Source organism: Clytia hemisphaerica, unplaced genomic scaffold (assembly GCF_902728285.1).
Source record: "Clytia hemisphaerica strain Z4C2 unplaced genomic scaffold, Clytia hemisphaerica genome assembly, whole genome shotgun sequence".
Taxonomy (NCBI): Eukaryota; Metazoa; Cnidaria; class Hydrozoa; order Leptothecata; family Clytiidae; genus Clytia; species Clytia hemisphaerica.
Window position 1 is genome coordinate 1,192,122 of NW_027104390.1, and position 22,311 is coordinate 1,214,432.

Below are 22,311 nucleotides of genomic sequence, written 5' to 3' on the forward strand. Positions count from 1 at the left end.
CATTTTTTCAGAGTTTAGGGTTATCTATAAACTTATATTTTGTACTTCTTTCTACACCTTATTTTTTGTCCAAAGCACCTTTATTTACAAATATTTTATTCAGTTTTTTTTATTTACACATTTACAGTTTTGCATCTTTTTCTTTAATTACTAATTTGTATTTCTTTTGTTATGCCAATTAGACATGGAGTAATCTTTGAATTATGATACCGCAAAAAATATTTATCAGAAATCACAGAATAAGAATTTTTATTTGACCACGAAGTATTCCCGGTGATTTGTAATCTAGTAAAATCTACGGCTCAAAAGTAAGTGACACCATTCTAAATTATACCGCGAGAGTGGGTAACTTGCATCAGTGGAGGCTAACATGCATAGCCCTCCGGCCCTCAAATAAATGACCTGGCTGGTCATTAAAATATAAACTCTATTCAGCTCCGCTCGCAGCTCTACTCTACCATTTTTGTTTTGATTTAACTTTGCATTTTAATGACCAGCCAGGTCATTCATTTGAGGGCTATGCATGTTCCTCCACTGATGCAAGTTACCCACTCTCACGGTAGGTACCAATGAAGTATAAGCCCGAAGGGCTAGAAGTCAATCTCCTTGGTAGGATTTGAAGCCAACAAATCCTACCATAGTTGCATTTTACACAAATGACAGATTGAAACTAAAATTTACCGCTAAGAAAGGTTAAAGATTGAACTCTAGCCCTTCGGCCTTTAAACTCAATGGTAGGTACTCCAAATGGGATAAAATTTCGCAGGGATCAAATTTTGAGCATTTTTGCGGAATTTGGCATAAGTGCGCCGCTGCGATATCAAGTCCTAGTCGCCCTAGTCCCAATGCCAATGGATATCTGGAAAGACCTTATCCGCGAAATTATTTTTAAGGAAAAGCTCAGAAAAATGTTAAATAAACTACACTTTTCAAATGTTACATGATACGAAGATAATCAAGTACTACTTTATCGGTAGAAAACTCGTCGGCCCGAACTTCGGATTCTAGGGTATTGTATATGTTAAAAATTCGAGTAAGCTTGGGTACTTCAAGTGAAAGGTACGGGTGTGTGCCGCCCTTAAGGGTGCCTTTTTGGGACCTTAAAGTCTCTGTAATTGAATTTCAGTCCCACTGACTAAGGGCCGGAAACGTCGTAAAAATCGCAAAATGTTCTTATTTTTTCTCCTTGTTAATTCCGCTAAGGGTCCGAGGGTCGAAAGTCGGGCGGCACATACCCGTCAGCTTGCAACCTCCCCCTCTAGTTCGATTCTCGAACTATTCGAGTAATGGGGTCTGGATAAACTCGGTAATCACTTTTCGGACGAAAAGAAATTGAGCTCTCCACCGTAAAAACCTATCCTGTATGGTGGAGAGAAAATAAAATGGCAGCTTTTCACATTTGGTGGGAGTTAAAATCCAAAGTAAAAGCCCTAGAAAACTTAAATCGTGACGTTTTGTGTCTGATTTTGGTATTCAGGTTTTCTCCCAGGATAAAAAACCGTATTTCGGTGCGGGACCAAGCGAAAGTGCACTGTTTTCAGTCAGATTTTACTCGGGGAAGTCAGGCATTTGTTGGAACCATCATGGCACTTTCATTCTCACGAAGACTTTTAAAAGTTAACAATCTCCGTGCCATCCAAACTGTTGTACAATCTAGAAACTATGCTGAAGCATCTGGATCTGCTTTAAACCTTACTTTTGGCACTCCAACACAGGTATCAATTTTTTATAAACCAGCTTCAGATAACCAGACGATCTCAATCGAACAGAATCGATGATGGAACCAGTCTAACCAAATCGAACGCAATCGACCGATTGAAATTCGATTGTCGAACGCAATCAAATTTAGGACCCTGCCGACGCACCGGACTGTCCGGTGTATTTGTCCGGTGGCAAAAAGTATCCTTTCACTACACCGGACGCAATAAGTCCGGTGTCAGTCCGGTGTTGCATACAGGGAATTTTGGACGCCGGACATTTATGAAACAAAAAATTAAGAAACACCGGACGCACCGGACTGGTCATGTCCGGTGTTTTGATTGTCCGGTGGAAATAAATATCCTTCTCCGGCACCGGACATACGACTTCCTTAAGTCCGGTGTAGAGATTGTCCGGTGGTAAAAAGAATTCTCATTTTACACCGGACTTTCGCGTGTCCGGTGTTCGTTAAGTCCGGTGCGTCGGCAGGGTCCTTCAAATTTCAATCGAATATTACTGCAATTTTCAGATTCGATTGATATTCGATTGCGTTCGATTGATGTTCGATTGCATTCGATTGCGTTCGATCGTCGATACATTGACCCCCCCGGATTGTTCATTGCATAATTTCTACGGGAAATCGAAAGTAATTTCATTCAGCTTGTGATGTTTGAGAGCTTGGATGTTGGGGAGCTGCAAGAATAAAGCCAGACGATCTCAATCGAACGGAATCTACGAACGCACCAGTCAAACAACAATCGAACCAATCGAATATTACCCAGAATTTTGACGTTCGATTGAGATTCGATTGCGTTCGACAATCGAATTTCAATCGGTCGATTGTGTTCGATTTGGTTCGACTGGTTCGATCGCCGATCCCGTTCGATTGAGATCGTCTGGAGATAAGAAAAAATTATTTAAAAAGATTACCTAGGCGATGTTAATTGAATAATCGAACTAATCCAATGATAACTGTTTGATTAGCAAACCAAATCAAAATTGGGAAATTCGTTTGACTAGTTTGATTCATGTTCAACATGTTGGTTTTATGATATTTGCTTGTATCTTCCCATTATCGCAGCGCTTTTCTGTGGGCTTCTGCTAGTCCAATGGTAGCAGTTTGGTCATTTTTTCAAGCTACTTTAAAACTTTGTATAATGTTGACATGCCGTGAAATTGGGTACCAACTTGCATCACTGCACTGGGTCTGGGCAGGGTCTGGGAGGGAAACAAAGCGATGGGTGTTTAAAATTAATTTACTTGTCTGGTCATCAAATGGAAAATTAAAAAGAATAGACAGTCAATTTTGTCATCTAAGATTGAAGAAACTTTTAACAAAAAAATAAAGTTCCCAGTTTTCTTCCATTTTTCCCTTTTTCAGTTTGAAGTTCATTTTTATTCATTTTCACGTTTTTAGCCTGAGACGTCCTATCTCATTTACACTGGGTGACGAATACCCCATGCAAATGCTCACCCCGTTCATTTGCCAGGATGTGCCTGACTGAAAGTGAATCAGTGAAAATTCGAGGGACAAATATTGAGTACTTATTTAGAAATCTTTATAGTTTAGAGAGTCAGAAAAATTTACTCGGCGTGTTTAAAATTCTTTACCGGGCGTGTCCGAGAATAATTTATTAATTGATGACGTCACAAGCAAAAGTGAAAAATTGATGTTGCAAAATTTCAAAGTTTTACATACCATTCGAAGCGTTTTTTGATGTAGATTTCAAATCACATTAATATTAACAAGTAAAAATTTGAATATGAAAAGTTATTGAGGTCCCTAGCTCTTCTATGACGTCATTTTTGAAAAAATGCCTCATTTTGTAAGGAATTACGATCTCAATTTTCTCGAGTTAGGCTGAGAAATTGAATATACCCGTTTAATTGTCTTCTATATAGTTTTTGACAAGCTTTCGAATGGTGTAAATTGTTTTTCGATTTGATGACGTTAAAATTTGACATTTTTAGGGGGTGAGAGGGTCTTGATTGACCAAAATCACATGTCAAATTTAAGTCATAACTTTTGAAATCTAAATTTTTACCTATTGAGACTGATGTGATTTAGAATCTAGATCGAAAAATGCGTAGTATAAAAATGGTATATATATCATTATTATATGCTGAAATCAAATTTTCACTTTTGGTGGTGACGTCATCATTTGACAAATTACTACCGGACATGTCCGTTAAATAAATTTTCAGCCGCTAAGTAAAATTTTTACGATCAGTAGATATATGGGAACAAGAAAAATCAACTCGACGTTTGTCCCAAAGTTGTCCAGATTTTAGATGTCGTCAGCTGCCTGTCTAGAACATGTAATGAAGCGAGGAAAGATTATCATAATCCAGACAGGTCGTAATCAATAAAATTGATTAATGGGCCATCCCAGGAAATGTTTGTTACCCCACACAAGTGTTACGCGTAAGCCAAATCGCGTAAGCCAAATCGCGTAGTACGAACAACCTCTAAATTGCCAAGTACAGGAGAAAAAAAATCGAAATTCAAAATGGCGGCCAAGCCCATGCTGATAACTATCAAAAATCTTTGTTTTTCAATCAGCTGTTGCAGCTCAATAAATCAATGAAATAATTTGAAATAAAATATAAACAAACCTTGAACCTTTCAGGAATGGTCGTGGCTTCTTCACAAAGACAGATCTGGACTTATTTCGTACTTTCCAGTCTCTTGTTCGTAGTTTTTCTGACTTTCTGGTTCTTTGTGAGTTATTTTCTATGTTTTCTAACTTACTGAATGACTTACCGACAGATCTCCACCGGTGGGATTCGAACCCACTAAATGCAAATTTCCGATGATTTGAAACCCATTGCCTTATCCACTGCGCCACGGATTCATGCCAGGATAACGCTTCTGACGGCTATTTATATTGTACAAACTGCAGACCAGACTGTATTAAGAGAAAATCACAAAAGAGTGCTTGTTTTGAGCTCCAACCCTAACCCTAACTGATGATAACCCAATTCCTAGCCATTCTGATACGTAATCACACCCAAACCACACCCATACCCAATCCTACCAGGTTGCCTGCAGGTCCTGCCACTATTCCCGCATACCGGATCCGAAAAATATATACATGTCTTTCGTCTTTATGAAGAAGCCTTCACCTTCAGGAATCCAAATAAATAAAAGTATTCATCCAAAGTGAAGATTACATTTCAAAATAAAACGATTTCCAAACCAACCTAAAGTCAGTGTCTGCCAACTAAAAATTTCTCTGCGGGTCACTGGCAAGGAGTTATGACTTCCGACAAACTTCAAATTAAATTGTAATGATCTTGTTACTTAAAATATCACTTACTTACATAATAATTAATATATTTATGATATAACACCAATATGCCTTCTTACAGGTCATTAAAAATATAAATAAAAGTAATCACGGAAAAGGACGCGAAAAAAAAGACATAAGTGTGAGAACAGAGTAATCAAACTCGTTAGAAAAAGTACCATTAGAAGTCATAAAAAATCAACCTGAATAAATGCAATCGAAATTCCAGAGAACTTCATAATTCCCCAAACAACATTACATTACAACGAATGTAAATACACAGAGAGTACAAGCATATGTCAAACTTCCATCACATAAATTCATCACATAAATTTTACAATTACGTCAGAGTAGACTACGCTCGCCACCGAAGAGGTTTATTTGGAAAGGGTAATTATATTTTATTGTTCGCTTGTTTTTTAAAGATTTGCCGGGTTGGAAAAGTATGAATTTCTTTGTACATATTTTACCTACCCCAAATATTTAGGAGGCTGAGTTTTAAACGAATCGTCGAGTTGAAACGAACGATAAATGTATCAAGTTCTGTTTTATTTACCCCCTGGTGACTTAACAAAGAGACTTAACTCGATGTTACAATCCAATTATTGAAAGTTTGTCTCGGCCTCTTTATAATGAGCGAGACATACGTTCTCTGATTACGCAATTTTCATATTGACATTTTCAAGGCATTTACATGTAACTGGTTAAAGTCTTTTATGTTTGCCGCAAGAAGGGAGAAAAATTTAATTTAACCCCAGGTTTTTTCTCTCTTTTTCTAGCAATTTCCCACGTGTTAGTGTAGACACAACTTTAATCCGGGGAAATGAAGCGTTTTCATTGGTCTAAAATCACGGATGGTCACGTGACCAGAATTTTTATCCAGGGAAATGCCGTGGTTGCAATGTTTTGCTTTAGTGAGATTGACCATTTTGTTGTTTTGATTTGAGCAGGCAAAATTTCTGTACAAACCAAAATATAGCTTCGTTGGAATACCAGTTGAAACACTTGTGCCTAGGGTGGTGGGGTACAGAGGCAGGGTACTAACCCATAGGGTACTACAGGCATCGAAATAAGGGATAGAAAGTGCATCGCAATTTTTTGATAAGCATGATTTTGCATCCTAAAATGGATCAATTTTCAATTTTTAGCTTATAAGTAATCCAAAAACGCATCGCGTATCGCGAAATGCGATATGCTAATTCGATCCCTGTACTAACTTGATTTTTTACTAAAATTTTGTTTAGTACCACCCACCCATATTTAGTACCACCCACCCATATTTAGTACCACCCACCCATATTTAGTACCGGGTACTACTTCATTTTTGATGTAAAAAATAGGGACACCACCCCTAAAATCTTAAATTTTACAGTTTAGACCAAGAGAGGGGTACTATGTTAGTTTTTCAGACTGAGAATTGACAGGTAATTCAAGCAAACTATCAATGATGGAGTCAGAAGCTTTTGTCCTTTGATTTTCATCACACACTTCTTGACCATTTTGGAAATTTTGTCTTTAAAAAAATCAAAAAATTTCTCAAAAGAGTAAAAAAAATTTGTCGATTAAAAAGACTTCAAATCAAAAAAATTAATATTTGAAAAAAGTCAAAATATTACAACTAACTACTTTTTTTATTGAAAAACAGCAAAATTATGTGAATAAGTACCCAAATAGTATTAGTAGAGGGCATTTTGTAAAATCGCTCGAATGTTTTGATCAAAGCACTTGTTATACATTTTTGGAAAGCTAAGGGGTAGGGGAATCGAAATTATAATGTTTCCAATTTTTTTTCGGACACTTTGGTGTGATTTTCGGACAAATATGACGTTCTCAGGCAAAAATCATAGGGTTAAAATTAATGAAAATTTTAGCTCGAGAAAACGGAGACCTGTTGTATATTTTTGGAAAGCTCTCAAAAAATTAAGATTAGAGATATATTGCAAGTATAGGTGATTTCAGTACCTAACTCGAGATATTGAGCTTCAAAAAGCGCAAAAACTGGACAAAATAGCTGTTTCTGGCTGAAAACACGGTTTTCACCCTTTATTTGAACCCCTCCCCCCCCTCCTCCCCCCCGTTTATTTGGCACCTAAGAGTTTTAATCGATTGGTGTTTTGTATTGATATTACAGTATCAATATTAATCAATGGTTAATAAGAGCCAGTTTTTTAAGGGGCAGTTCCAATAGTTTGAAACATAGATTTTTTTCATTTTTGGATATTTTTTTTAAGTACAACGAACTGAGTAAAATCCCAAAATATTTTGGTCTGAAAACAGCTGAAAATTCATAATGCCGGATTTGTGCTAATTTGAAGTTTTTGACATTTTTGGGCATTGCACTTAAAAAGTTTTTTGATATAGAACCATGCTTTCTCAAATCAAAATGAGGATATGGTCTCGAAAAAGTACCAACTTTAGCCCAATTTTCTTAGAAATAACAACATTGTCTGGCCTCCAACTCTTCTGTTCCTGAAAGACAACTGCCTGGTCTCCTAGGATCAAAAGAAAAACCTATGTAACCTCCTACCTTTAATTTTAATCTTGATTTAAAAAAAATTTTAAATCGTTCAAAAAATGACTAAAATTTGGGATATTTTGGCCCATTGGCTAACTTCAAAGGGGTCTAGGTCACTGAATTTGTTATTATGTAAGGGCTATGATGAATCTTTTATATAAAAACAATAAAACTGAGTGAAAAAAGTTGTCAAATGTGCCAAATTTTTTGGGCCAAAAAGTCTTTTTCTTCAATTTTTTGACTAGAGCCCAAAATAAGTACCCATTGATACTTGATTCTTGATTTTATGAAATCATCCTATAGATAGTGTAAAAATTTATCAGAAGTTGTAACTTTTTTCGTTCGTTTAAAGATTAGGGCTAGCTCAAAGTCCGTCTTAACTTTATAATCCTAAAAATCTCAACAAATCTGCTCAAAATAACAATTTCTGGTCAAGATTGGACAGAAAATGAGCCCTCAAAAAGACAATGAATCTTAGTTTTTAGAAAGTTTCATGGGGATAGTACAAACTTTCATCAAGATCTTTACCTCCTGAACTACCATCATTTAAGGATCAAGTGTGTCAACTAAACTCTCAAATTTTAAAAGTGAACTTTACGAACTCCAAAAAACAATTTTGCCATTAACCTGCTTGCTCTTAAATGCAGTTAGATGAGCCCAAAGCTCAAATTATCCAAAAAGAAGGAAAGGTTTAGGAATGTCTTGTACTTTTGGATTTATCTCTAAGTATTTTTAAGGGTAGAAAGTTCAAGAAGATTCAATGTGTCGATTACGAAAATCAAGTCAATACTGTAAGTTGGTCTAATGTCCAAATCCCTCATCAAATTTCAACACCCTTCTTTTCAGAGATGGTAATAATAGTTCTAGTTCTATTGGCAGTCTACTTTAATGGGATAAACTTTCGCGGGGATTAAATTTCGCGAATTTCGCGAATTTCGTGGATTTGGGTGTCATCCGCGAAAATCCGCGAAATTAAGTTTCAATGGAATTTTGGAAGGGCCTGATCTGCAAAAATTTCTAAACAAAACTCAAAATATGTCAAATAAATACTTTTTGAATGGTTACTTGTATCAAAGAGGCGCAAATAATGTGTATTTCAACAACCAACATGTATGATTTGACAGTGAAAGTCAAAAATTGTGAAAATATAGACACCCAATAGTGCCACCCGCGAAATTAAGTCCCCGCGAAACTTTTAAATTTCGCGGATAGGCCCAACCGCAAAATTTAATCCCGCGGAAGTTTGTCCCATTAAAGTAGACCGAGCAATTTTTAACTCACTATTTTGTAAAAAAATGCCGTATGAACAAAAGAACATAGTCATAGATCAAAGAAATTTACTGTTACCCTCAATTGCAATTGATAGCAAGTTGTGGGGAGGCTTTGAAAGTTTGTAAATATGAGTGGTGGGTGTCCTATTTAAAAATGAAAAAGAAGGAATCGGTGGCTCCCAGGCTGGGGTCCCTCTAGATTAGAATCAAGATAATTCCAGATTTGCTTGCAATTGGTAGAAGTTTGAAATTTTGACAGAATGTAGTTTTTTATGCTCTTCAAAGCCAAAGGATAAAAGACAACAAAGCCATTTTAAAAAATTTGGTCACAAATCCCCATGCTTAAGTTTTGACCTTATCCTTTTTTTCAGAGCCACATTTTTTTCCCGACGTATCATGTTTTTTTGACAATCATTTATTTCCATTAAATCTCATGAAATTAACCTTCAGAACGTAAAAAATGTAGCTTTTCTGGTGATGCGAAAGATGGAGAAAAAAGTTTAGCCTGATGGTGTGATAAGTTTTTTGTGATAAAAAGAAATAATCAATGATGAATTTAACATCATACTTTTCTTTGAAATTAAATTATACATTATTCTGAATTTTCTTAATAATCATCCAGTAAACACTAAAAATTAAAAAAATTAAATAAAATCATGAAAAAAATAAAAATACAATTAAAACTACATTGTAGTTGCTAATATTTCTATTGATTGGGCAAAGTTTTATTTCCAATTTCTTATATTAAGAAACTTTTTGAGTTGGTTGAAAACCTGACATAAGGGGTTGGTTATATTTTATCGTTATAGAATTTCCTATTTTCATCTTCATGGGTTTGAATTATGCCCAACAAATATTTACTCTTGTTTCCTATGACAATATTTAAAACATTTTAAAATTAAAATATAAATTGCAAAAATAAATGGGAAGCACATGATAACCATTTCAAAAGCCAGTAGAAATTTCCCAAGCACAAATGATGCATCTTTTCCAATCAGATTTGAATCATTGCAGTATGCCCAGAACAAGTTGACCATTGCTAAGAGAATCAAAACTAACATTGATGTGATTTGCGTAAAGTTCAATTTCTTTTGGTTAAATGGCTTTGCAATATAATCATGGATTGTAAACAATACTAAAAGTAAACTGGTAACATAAAGTTTGGTCATTTGTGATATTATGAAGGTAGTGACAGCCGCTAAAACCAGTCTCCGTGCAATTAGAATAGGCTCCCACATAAGCTGAAAACCATCTTTATTCTCGTGGAAGGGTTCATTCAGGATGGATAACATATGTGCTGCATCATCCAGATTTTCTGGTTTTAAATCAATGTAATTTGACTGACATAAACAAGGCCGCATAACTAGATAGTAGACTGAAGATACTGGTATAGTTAACATAAACAGGAACTCATTGGGTGTAATTTTGTGTACACGAAGTTTGCGACATCCAAAATATAAAACAAGGGGAAACGGTATGATCCATAAGCAGATGATGCCAAGAATAGCTTTTTGCATGGGTTGAAAACATTTCACAGATGCTCGTGTGTATAGATAATTCTCTCCATCAATTTCAATGCAGTTGACAGTATGAAAACAAAATACTGCTATACTCATATATCCAAGTAGCAAAAGGTTAACATAGGCTCCTTTTAGACGTCTGTGAAAACTAGTACGGAATGGAGCGAAGAGGAGAAGTAACAATGCTACTTGTGAAATTAGGGGTAAACTAGATTTAATCAACTCGATTATAATTGGATTCGATGTATTGAGTGGGCATATGTTGAATTCACTAGCGTCACTTTTTATGTCAATTCTGATATTGAAGAATGATATGATTATGCTTATAAAATGTGGCATGTGGTAAGCTTCTTTTGCAGACGAAACAATTCTTAAAATGGATGCTGTCTGGTAGAAGAAAAACGTTATTTTGATAATGCCGGAAAAGGAACTAGATGTCTGCTGTTGTTGTAAAATTGCAGTGTTTTCATCTTGTAATAACAAGTATGGATGTTCGTTCTCAGTTGATGTTGTCTCTTCATTTTGGCTATTTTCTCTCCTTGTTTTTTTACGCGTTGCTAGATTTTTCAAAAACTTCCACAAATCAGTGTTGTAGAGCAGGAAAAGACATATGAGCAAAACACTAATACAATATCCCAGTATAAATAATCCTTGTGAATCGCATTGCCTAAATCTTACACATCTGTTTTGGCTGAATATTGAAATAGCGTGATTTTCCAAGCAATCTCCGCATAATCTGCCCTTACGTCCCTCCTGGCATGTATCAAAGGAGTGACATTTATTGAGATTAGGGCAGCAATAGTTTGGTGGGCAAAGGTAAAAATCTACATAACCTTCCAAGTTGGATTTTCCCCAATAGTTTCCATTGCTGCGGATACTACCATTACCAACACAATAAGCCTGATATGGGCATTTAAAGCATTCTACTTTGTGTGTTTTCGAAATATTCTTTGTGTCATCCCATAAGATTGAGGATTTATCAAGAGCATTGTATCTAGTTTCTCTACAGCTTTTGCAACTGATTTTTAGATAAGTGTCAAATGACCTTCTAGGTGACTCTAGAATTTCTAGATTTTGTCCTTTCTGACAAGTTATATTCATTTTCTGTAATGTTATGTTTGATGGAAATTGAAGAGGTACTACAATAACAGGGATATCTTCAATTGAATTCTGCCAATGTTCGCTGTATATCTCTGTTTTAATCATCTCAAAACCAAACTGCTCCATAGGACGAGCGTATATTGAACTCACTTGGTTACTGGATACTGAATTCCCACGAAAACTACAGTCTACAATATTAAGCTTACCAGCAAAAGATGTTACTCCAGCTGATATCTCCCTGATCATTGAATATATACCAGCCATCATCGTGTTGTTGTTGAATGTGGAGTTCGTTAAAAGAGCCTTGACTGAATTCAAATAAACACAGCCGGAATCTCCGTTCTTAAAAATACAATTTACTATCTCAACTTCGGAATCACGATTGTAGTTAGATACTATTTCAAGCATAAACTGATGAGTTGAGGACAATCCATAGGAACCTATAAATGAACTGTCCCAAATAAAAACAGTCATTTTATTATTGTTGAGATTGTTATTATTAATGTGTAATGCAGACTTAATTGAGAATGCTGCGTAGATCTCTACATTGAATCCATTAATTTCAAACTGTGTTCTGTTAAAAATTGTATATTTTATTGAAACAAGTGTTTTTCCCATAAACTCGCCACTGTTGATATTGATGTGAAGGTTATTGAAGGAACACGCGATAAAATGAATACCTGTTGATAATTCTTCACGGGCAATCAAGGGTGCTGAAATATGATAGCTGGTCTGTTGGGCTTGATTTCTGATGAAATATGTGTTGTCAAAGATAATAACAGGGTTATGTGGCGTACTTATTTTAAATAAAGTGTAATTTGTAGAGATTTCATCCAAATCATTTGTCGAATTAACGGTTATCTGACAAAACAAAGTCTGTAGAACCATTGTTCTATTGTGGATGTCAAAAATTGTTTTAAGTTTTGAATTGTAATTTTGGTGACTGAACGATATGTCTGTGAAAGATACATTATCATAAATTTCAACAAGGCTATCTAAGTCTCCGTCAAACTGGATCGTTGTAAAATGGTTGACGCGCTTCTTGTCTGGTCGATAGATATTCATTTGAAGAGCTTTTTGAATACACATTGCTTCATTCAAGACGTACTTGAATCTCGAATCCAATAGAATGTTATCTCCGTCCAAACAAAGTTGAAGAGCATATGGGATTGATTGACAAGGCTTTGATATATTACCGCAACCAGTAACATCCTGACTCGTTGAATCACGTGATATGTGGATATCTTTTTGAAGGGAACCTAAAAAAAAAAAAATTAACTCTATTAGTTTTTATTCAGATGCCACACCTTGTTTATTCAGATGCCACACCTAGTTTATTCAGATGCCACACCTAGTTTAAAGTGAGGTGTATGGTATGGTTCACCTCTCAGTACTTCAATTCAGTACAACGACATTTGGAATTCAGATCCAATATCGGATTTATCGAGAGTTTGTTTAAGGCTAAAAACAAGAAATTAGATTTTCTCTTACCCATTACACTGCAAATGATGTAGAAAATTACAAAAGCATTCTTCTCGTTCTTCATTCTCATCATCTAAAAGTAAGTTCAGAAAATATAAAATAAAACCAACAAGTATTTTTTGAAGCTTTGTCTTGTTATTTATTCAGTGATTCTGGAAAGCTTATCAGAGCAAATGCTAGATACCAAATCATCTAGTTCTACACTCCTCTATAATACTTATTTTTACCAAAATAACAAAATTTTGTTTTGATTTTCGTATTTGTTGTGTAAACATCTAACACAATGTTGTGTACAATTTTGCATCGATTCTTTTATTCATGCTGGAGCTGTAGATTTTTGGATTCTCGAATTACATTTAGTTTCGGGATTGTTTATACTTATTTAGATTGCCTGTTCATTCCTGTTCAAGCAAGTTTCGAAAGCGAATGATGTGTTTGTTTCCCTTATAGTCAAATATAGACTGGTATAGAAAGCTCTTAAATTATGAATATCAATGCGGATATGCTTCAAAGATATCTTTTTTTATTCAAATCTTGAAAAAACTAAAAAGCCTTTTAAAGCAATATTTACTGCATACTACAGGAGGTTCGTTACTAAAATCTCAGACATATATGAATACTAAAAGGGTTTTCAAGATTTTTTTGCATACCACCACCCCATTTTAGAGAAGTGGTATTTTAATAACCATGTACTACAATTTTTAGGGATATTTAGACACAGAGACCACCCAATTTTGGTCTTTTCAGGAGAAACATTGTCTTCTCGGGGCCATTTTTTTCAAGAGAGCTGATTTTTGCAACGTAATATTCATGTTTTGCAAAAATTGAATACTCTAAAAATTGAGTTTATGAATTGAGCAAACATTAAAGGCATTTGACTGAATGCAAAAGTAACTTCGGAAATTTTCTTTAAACGAGAACATTTTAAAATTTAGTTTGAAACATTGCAAAAATTCTGAAAATAATTCAAAAAGTGATGAAAATCACTGATTTTAGTCACTGCAGTTGTTTTCAATGCCCTGGTATTTGTGCTTTGTCTTGAGAGAGCTTTGACAAGTTTTCAGTGAATAAATTACAGGAGGTTAATTGTCGAGAAAGAATTGGTTCCATCCAAATACCCATTGAAAATCTGAAAGAAGGGGGGGGGGGTTCCTTCCTTTTCTAGTATCTTTTGTTGTATTTACTTTCAAAGGCGAAAATTTGTCTTTAGAAAAACAAGAAATCTCGGTTTGCTGATAAATTATTCTTTCTTTCTTTGTCAGGCTTACTTCAATGAAGAACCAGTCACGCAAGTCGATGTTCCATCAGGTTCCGGCAACTTCAGTATCTTAGCCCAACACGTGCCAATCATTGCTGCCCTTCGACCTGGTCTTATGACTGTTTTCAGTGAAGGTTAGTTTTCCTTTGTTTCAATCTTAGAATAGCATTCTTTCAAACGGGGTTAATACCCCACCCTCTAAAATTGGACCACACCCTTTGGCACCTACCCCGTCCTTAATCAAGAAATTCCTCTGAACCACGCCTTTTCAGAAAAACCCCAATTTAAAATCAACTAAAACCAAACTAAGGACAACTTTAATTGAATTAAATAAAATCTTCACTCTTTTTAAAACATACCCCACCTTTTCCCTCCTTAACTGTCCTTGCCCGAGAAATCCCTGTAAACCCCACCCTTTTCGACTTTTTTGAAAAATTGTTTACCCCGCCATCTACCTTAAGGGTGGGCGAAAAGTATGGTAACTTACTTACTGATTTGTCAGTAGTCATCTTTGTTTGGCCAAGCAAATAACAGCTACTACTTAAAGAAGATTGTGCCATTTAGACCCTTCTCTATGACCGATGCAATGGATACATGAACCATATTTAAAGCTTTTCATTTGCTATGTTCATTCGCTTTAAGTGTGCTCTCTTCTTTCTTACTATGTAGAAACCACTCTCAAGGGAATAAGCCTAATAACCCTGATATGGTTTCCGCATTACAGTAAATAAAGCGAATTTACGTTAGTTTCATCTTCCTAAAAGTTCCTATTTTGTGCCGACTTAATTGAATTAAAAACTCCTTTTTTAGGAAACGCACAAAAGTTTTTCGTCAGTAGCGGCACCATCACCGTCAACAGCGACTCCAGTGCACAAATCTTGGCTGAAGAAGCCCAACCCATCGAAAACTTTGACGCTGATGCCGCCCGACGAACCGCCGATGCCGCGCGGACTGCTTTGGCCAGTGCAGCGGACGAAGCTGGTAAAGCCGAAGCACAAATTCAACTAGATACTTGTGAAGCTTTACTAAACGCTTTAGAAGGAAAATAAATAAGGTATGTGCTGCCTTTCTATCTTTTTTTGTAATTTTCTCTCTGTTCAAATTGTGTTTTTAGACCTTCCGTTGCCATCCACATAGTACGTACGGGGTCTTCTCAAAAGCGTATGCTTGCGTACAGGGTGCGGGGAGGGCTCAAAGGAAAATGTACGTACGCAGAGAAAATTTTCATAGCCCTTTTTCGCTTGTTTTTTTTTGTCGACTTTTACGCTTCTTATACGCATCAAGGAAAAGAAAAAAGTTTCTTTATAAACATTGAGTTTCATGTATGAAATAAAGGTCCGAACCAAACGATTTGAATTCGAAATTTTCTTTAACCGAGGGGAGGGGGGTGAATGAAAAAGTATGTACTTACTAGGGGGGTATGGCCATTTGCGTACGCTTACGTACAAGGGGGACGGGGTACGTACTATGTGAACGGCCCCTATTATCAAAGCAGTCGTCAAAGAACAAAATTACTAAGGAGAAGATGGGACTGACAAGACTGAAACCTCTCTCCAGAAAAAGGGTATAACATATTTCATCTCTGCTCTGTCTATTTTTTTCAGCAGCAATGAATGATCCTTGGTGGAATGTTCTAGTTTAAAATATAAATTTTAATTTGTTTTTTGAAAAAAAAAATACAAAAGCATAATATCAAAATCAAACTGTCATCAAGCTTGAAGATTAATTTTCCCTTTTGAATTTTTGCATTTCCTTATTATCGACCCCTCTCACAGTGGGAGTAACATGATGTCCGAAGAACTATTATAATCCTGGTCGAAAGAAGAAAGTCTTTGGTGTATTTTAACGTTATTCAGAATTTAGAGTACGGGCGAGAACTGCGATTCTAGTACTTCTACTTTTTTCATTGGATATTTGATTTTGAACAGCTTCAGTGGCTATATTCCCAGCCTTACAGTATTGGAACAATTTTCAGTTTTTGAATCCTGAGATCCTAAGTTCCTAAGGCTCATATTAAAACTTAGACGATCCTATCGTCTACACAAGATCACTAAAAAAAGGAATAGTTTAGGAGATGCGTGATAAATTCGGGTGGAGTAAGCAGTGGCGGAGATGTTTACAGTGTTCCAAAACTCTACCGCCACTTTTTTCCCGTAAACCGCCCTAACTCTTTCTCGCGTTTACTGACCTTTAAACGGACGATAGCATCGTCTAATTAAAACTCAGTTATGAATATCAGTTCGTCCGTCTGTTATTAGCTTTTATCGAGATTGGCTCGTTATTTTTTTCTGATCTTTTGCGCAAAGGTGCGTATTAGCAATGCCCAAAACATGGCCGAGTCCGATTTTTGAGGAAAGTTTTTTTCCGGCCGAAAGTGCCGGAAATCACCGTTTTTGCAAATTTTCATTGGCATTTTTCCATATATTTCATTGTTTTTTCACACAAAAACATTATATTGATAACAATGCCCACCATCAAGCCTGCTTCAATTGTCAATAAAACTGATTATGAAGCCGGAACTTTCCAAAAATCGCCGGAAAAACAGGTTTTCTTGAATTTCTCGAGCTGTAATTTATATTTTTTATGAAATTTTGGACACTGATGCAAAATGGCAATACCTAAAATGTGACAGAGCCTGATTTTCAATAAACATACTTGGTATTTTCTCGAGATTTCACCATTAGTTTTCACCATATTTTTTGCACAAAGATGCGTATTTGCACGATTCATAAGCATATATCGTCGCTGTAAAATAAGAGTGCCTTATGTCCATTTTTGACATTTTGAGGAAATAGCATTTTAAGTACCTAAGGGAAATTATTTTAGCGAGCGGCGAAAATCTTAAAAAATTTTAATTTTGGCGGGAACTAATTTTGGCGAGTCAACGAAATTTTTAATTTTGGCGAATGACAGCGTAAATCTGTTCTGTTTTGCCTTATTTTGAGCAATTTTGATGAATTTCAGGGGTTATTTAGGCAAGGAAACAAAAAATTTAATTTTGGCGGGAACTTATTTTGGCGAGCAAAGAAATATTTAATTTTGGCGGGAACTAATTTTGGCGAATTTTGCCTAAATTCGCCAAATTCGCCAAAATTAGTTCCCGCCAAAATAAGTTCCCTTTAGGTATTCTCATGTTTGTAGTATTGGACATAAGGCACTCTTATATCGACTTCAGCGACGTCGCTGTAAAATAAGAGTGCCTTATTGTCCAATGTCCAATACTACAAACATGAGAATACTTAAAATGCTATTTCCTCGAAATATCAAAAATGTCAGCTTGAAATATTGTCAAGTTGTCATTTTTTATCTGTTTAAAAAGGTTTCGTAGAGGTTACGAAAGGCTTAAGCGTTTGCGTCTTAGAATTCATGATATTCATGACGTAATGTATCCTACGGAAAGACCCCGGTTTTCCGGGGTCTTCCCGTAGAAAACATTACATCATGAATATCATGAATTGTCAAAAAATGAACCATTTTTGTCCTCAATGCTCAGTACGAACTTCTTTCGGCAACTTTTCAATAAATTTTTTTACAAAAGACTTGATATGACTTGACTTTCTGGAAAAAGTAGCTATAATAGTCGTCTGACAGAAATCGTCAGAATTGGAAGTTTAAATAGATTAATATACTTCAGAGCAGCACAATCAATCCCAACCTATCAAAAGATCACTAAAAAACCTACCTTGAGAAGAAACTTTGGCAAATTAAGGGCTCTGACCATAGTGAATTTTTAATATTTTCCACGTACAAAATACAAATTTCTACTTGATGTAGCACACAAAACTATCTCAGGCAAATTAAGGCCTGTCCAGATTTTTCAAACTTACATAAATTTTTTATCACCGTTTCCACTTGTCATAGCATATTACTTCATACATCGAAAGAAGCGTATTGGAGTGTAGATCACTGGAATTGCTGTGCCATGATTAATTTTTTCACCCAAAAAAAGATATTAGGCAAAAACCAAAAAATGCTGACGTCAGCAAAACTTGTTTTTTGAATAACTCCAGTTTGGCTTATGGTAAAAAGATGAAATTTGGACCTAAGTTGCACACCACTAAAAGGATCATTTTGAAAAAAAAAATTTTTTTAATTTTGCTGACGTCAGCACTTTATTGCATAATTTCGTATTTTGCTGATTTCTGCTGACGTCAGCAAAATTTGCAAAAAAAATTATGCAAAAATGTTCCTATTATTGATATGCAACTTTTGTCCAAATTTCATGTTTATACCATAAGCCAAACTGGAGTTATTCAAAAAACAAGTTTTGCTGACGTCAGCATTTTTTGGTTTTTGTCTAATATCTTTTTTTGGGTGAAAAAATTGATTATGGCACAGCTATTCCAGTGATCTACACTCCAATAGGCTTCTTTCGATGTATGAAGTGATATGCTATGACAAGTGGAAACGGTGATAAAAATTTTTTTTTAAAGTTCATAACGTCATTTTTGCAATTAAATTCTTAGTTACTCTTCAGGAATTTGATTAAAAAGCATTTATAAAGGCAATTCTTTGTTAAAAGTGTTAAAGAACCTAAAACATAACTTTTATGTTCAAATACTAAAATCAATTTTTCGACTATGGTCAGAGCCCTGAAGAAATTTTTTAAATTCGGCGAAAATTAATTTTGGCAAATGACCCGTATTATTGTGTATGTAGAGGGTTTTAATTAAATTAGTACAGTATATGGCCCCCAAAACGGAGACGGCCCCTAAAACGGAGGTCGTCATTAAAATGAAGATTCTGACTTGTAGATTTATCAGAATTAAACGATTTTTGTTTATTTTGAAAGAAAGATGGTTATAAACTTAAAAATGAGCATGTTTTTGCTGGTTTGAGACAGATTCAAAATAACATATTTGCGTCTAAAGGAAATATTTTAACACCAAAATTAGATAAAAATTGCATATAACTCACTCTAGCTCCTTGTATATTGAAAATAAGTTATGAAAACGGGGTATAGGAAACTTTCTACACCTCTCAGGTAAGTTATGGCATGTCTCAAAAACTGAAAATTACCATAATTTTTAGATCGCATTAGTCGACAGAAAATGACCAAACAAATGACTGAACATGAAGGGTACTATAATGAAGTTTCTAACCTGATGTGTAACCTAATTGTTTTTTCGCTGATTTTCGTGAAAAACAGCAAAAACTGATTATGACGTCATAATCGATGACGTCATCAAAATTAAAAATTGAATTTCTCAAAAACGGTTTATCCAATTGTCTTCAAACTTTCACCAAAGATATATCTCACTAAAGTCGACCATTTAAAAAAGAAATTTTTTCGAAATTTTGATGACGTCAGCAGAAATTAGCAAAAAACAAAAAAATCATATTTTTTGCTGACATAATCAAAATTTCGAAAAAAATTTTTTTCAAATGATCGAATTTAGTGGGATACATCTTTGGTGAAAGTTTGAAGACATTTGGATAAACAATAATTGAGAAATTCAATTTTTAGTTTTGATGACGTCATCGACTATGACGTCATAATCAGTTTTTACGGTTTTTCGCGAAAATTAGCGAAAAAACAATTAGGTTACACATCGGGCTAGAAGCTACATCATAGTACCCTTCATATTCAGTCATTTGTTTGGTCGTTTTCTGTCGGCTAATGCGATCTAAAAATTATGGTAATATTAAGACATGCCATAACTTACCCGAGCTAATGCCGTTCAGAAAATGCAAATACATCTGTGACTTTAGAGGCTGGGTAAAAGATATAGCATCTTGAAGGTCAACCAGTATTTTGGAGCCCTAGAATCAGCATTGACAAAACCGAAAGTTTTAAATATGAGAAAAAGCAAAAAATCTTGGAATTCTATTCCTATCACCTTGAGTTAATAGTTTATAGCAAAAAATTGACATTATATGTAAAAATTTTCCCTGAATCAGCAAAAACGGCAAATTTGGTCATTTTTTTGCAAAATATAGGAGAAAAATATCTTTAAAGCTCAATATTTTCAGTTTCAATTAAGCTTTTTTTCTAAAATTTTCACAGCTTATTCCATACATGAATGTAACCATTTTCAAAAGAGATTTGTTTTCAAAAACTTGATTAAGACGTTGTTAAATCAAAATTGTCATTTTGAAAATTTCTAAATTTTCAGTTTGGACTTTGCAATATCGAAAATCTTGAAATATTTCATAAAAATCATAAATTTTACTTCCATCGGGTCGTAAATTTAAGGGAAAACACAAATATGCTCATAGTTTTTCCCCCTATTACCACTGGGCTTAATAATTTGATTTTAACTACACCTCCGTTTTGGGGGCCCCAAACCTGCATTTTGACAACCAGGGGTATACTGTAAAAATTTTATCAAATAAATTTATGCCCACAACCCTCTAAATCATATTTCAAAACTATGGTCAAAATTTTGTATTCATATTTTAAAGATATCTCGAGAAATCGCTAAAATTTCAAACCTCCGTTTTGGGGGCCATTAGAAAAAAGCTACCTATCTTTAAGCGATTGAAAAATATTGTTGAAATTGAAAATTTTGAAAAAGAACTTCCAGGAAATAAAGTAGAGATGTTAAAGGTTTTCATGCAGCAAAAATTTTTGTAAAATCTCTTTTCCTCTAGATTTGAGAGAAATTTCAAATTTGATCGCCGTTTTGGGGGCCACATACTGTATTCACTTTTAAAGTTTTCTCCTTTTGGAGTAAATTCCAAGCCATAAACTCAAGTGTAAATTCATTAGATTCGTTTTCGAACTGTTTCAAAGATTTTAAAACCTTGAATTTATCCAATAAAAATGTAAGCGTACAATCAGGGTCGAAATATATTGGGACTTTTGGTTAATTCCTCGTTTTCAGCAATTTAAAGTTCGGACGAAAAAATGCATTTTTTGCAAATTGATAAATTTATTCGAATATTTCAATTCGGGAGGGGTTTATACACTTCCAGGGGATATTTTGAGCCTTGGACCATTCTTGAACTTTTAGTTCATCCAGATCCTAAAAGTCTCAAGTCTAGCGTTAAAACTCAGAGTTAAATTTTACCCGTCCAATCTAATTCATGATATTCATGACGTAATGTTTTTTACGGAAAGACCCCGGTTTTTGCCAGTAGTGGTGCTTTTTATACAACTTTTGTCTAGTTTAAAGTTGCCACTACTGGCTAAAACCGGGGTCTTTCCGTAGAAAACATTACGTCATGAATATTATGAATTTAGAGCGCTTCCAAAATGTTTGTGGTTGTAAGATTTCGTGGGAATTTCCCTTTTTTCTCAATTATTATTACTTTGATTGTAGCTTAGCTTTTTCAAGAGAAATGTCAGGAACAAAACAACTTTAAGTATTAAAGAAAAGTGTATACTGTCTTTCTTTTTCAAAATATCTAAACTTGAGTATAAATTTCGTACAACAGTGAAGAAAGGAAACATTGGTTTTTGGTATACAAATAAAGTAGAAATATAATAATATTGTATAAAAAGTACCATCAACTCTCTCTAATTCAAACCTCTATTATTCGAAACTTTCTGTAATTCGAACTAAAATGTCTGTCCCTTCAGCTGAAAAGTGGTATATAATTTGAATTTTTCTCTAATTCGAAGGAAATTTCTGATCCAATGAAAATCGAATTAGAGAGAGTCGACAGTATAACATCGAATAATAGGATAAATGCATGGTTCGTATATAAATACATACATATACAAAAGAAGAAAGTCTGTTTCTCTAGAATATTCATCTATCAAACCTAAAGCCTTCAGGAGAACTGGGATCCAATGAACCTCTATCAAAAGCAGTTGAATATTATACCGAGGTAAACCTTGAGTTTTCCCAAAACAATAGGATTGATAGGTGACTTTTTATACAAAATCTTGGGCTAGATTTTATAAATAGTGAACTCGGGCAGGAATCAATGAAGGATATTCCGCCCTTCGAAGACTATAGAGACTACTAAAGACCACAAGTTGGTCTAAAGTCGACACCCCTCTTCTAAATTCGACATCCTTCTTTAGAGATAGGAATAACGGGAAGGTCAGAATCACTGATTGAAACTATTTTTCTTTGCTTAGCGCTTAGAGAGGAATATCAGTGATTCTGACCTTCCTATTATTCCTATCTCTAAAACTGGGTGTCGGATTTAGAAGAGGGATGTCGACATTAGACCAACTCTTGAAATCAGTGTCAAGTTTGAAAAGTTACGTACATGATATGGG

General features: G+C 34.8%; 1 protein-coding gene across 2 annotated transcripts; it reads left to right on the forward strand.

The window, feature by feature from the left end:
- The first annotated feature begins 1,498 nt into the window (after positions 1-1,498).
- On the forward strand, positions 1,499-15,838 carry LOC136819733 (ATP synthase subunit delta, mitochondrial-like). 2 transcript variants are annotated; one of them, XM_067075979.1, is made up of 4 exons: positions 1,499-1,715; positions 14,140-14,269; positions 14,946-15,189; positions 15,740-15,838. In XM_067075979.1, exons 1-3 carry the CDS (start codon positions 1,584-1,586, stop codon positions 15,182-15,184), a joined length of 501 nt encoding a protein of 166 aa, XP_066932080.1. In that variant the 5' UTR covers positions 1,499-1,583; the 3' UTR covers positions 15,185-15,189; positions 15,740-15,838. The 2 variants fall into 2 exon arrangements, with proteins under 2 accessions (XP_066932080.1, XP_066932081.1); XM_067075980.1 differs by having other exon boundaries at positions 15,743-15,838.
- The last annotated feature ends 6,473 nt before the right edge of the window (positions 15,839-22,311 follow it).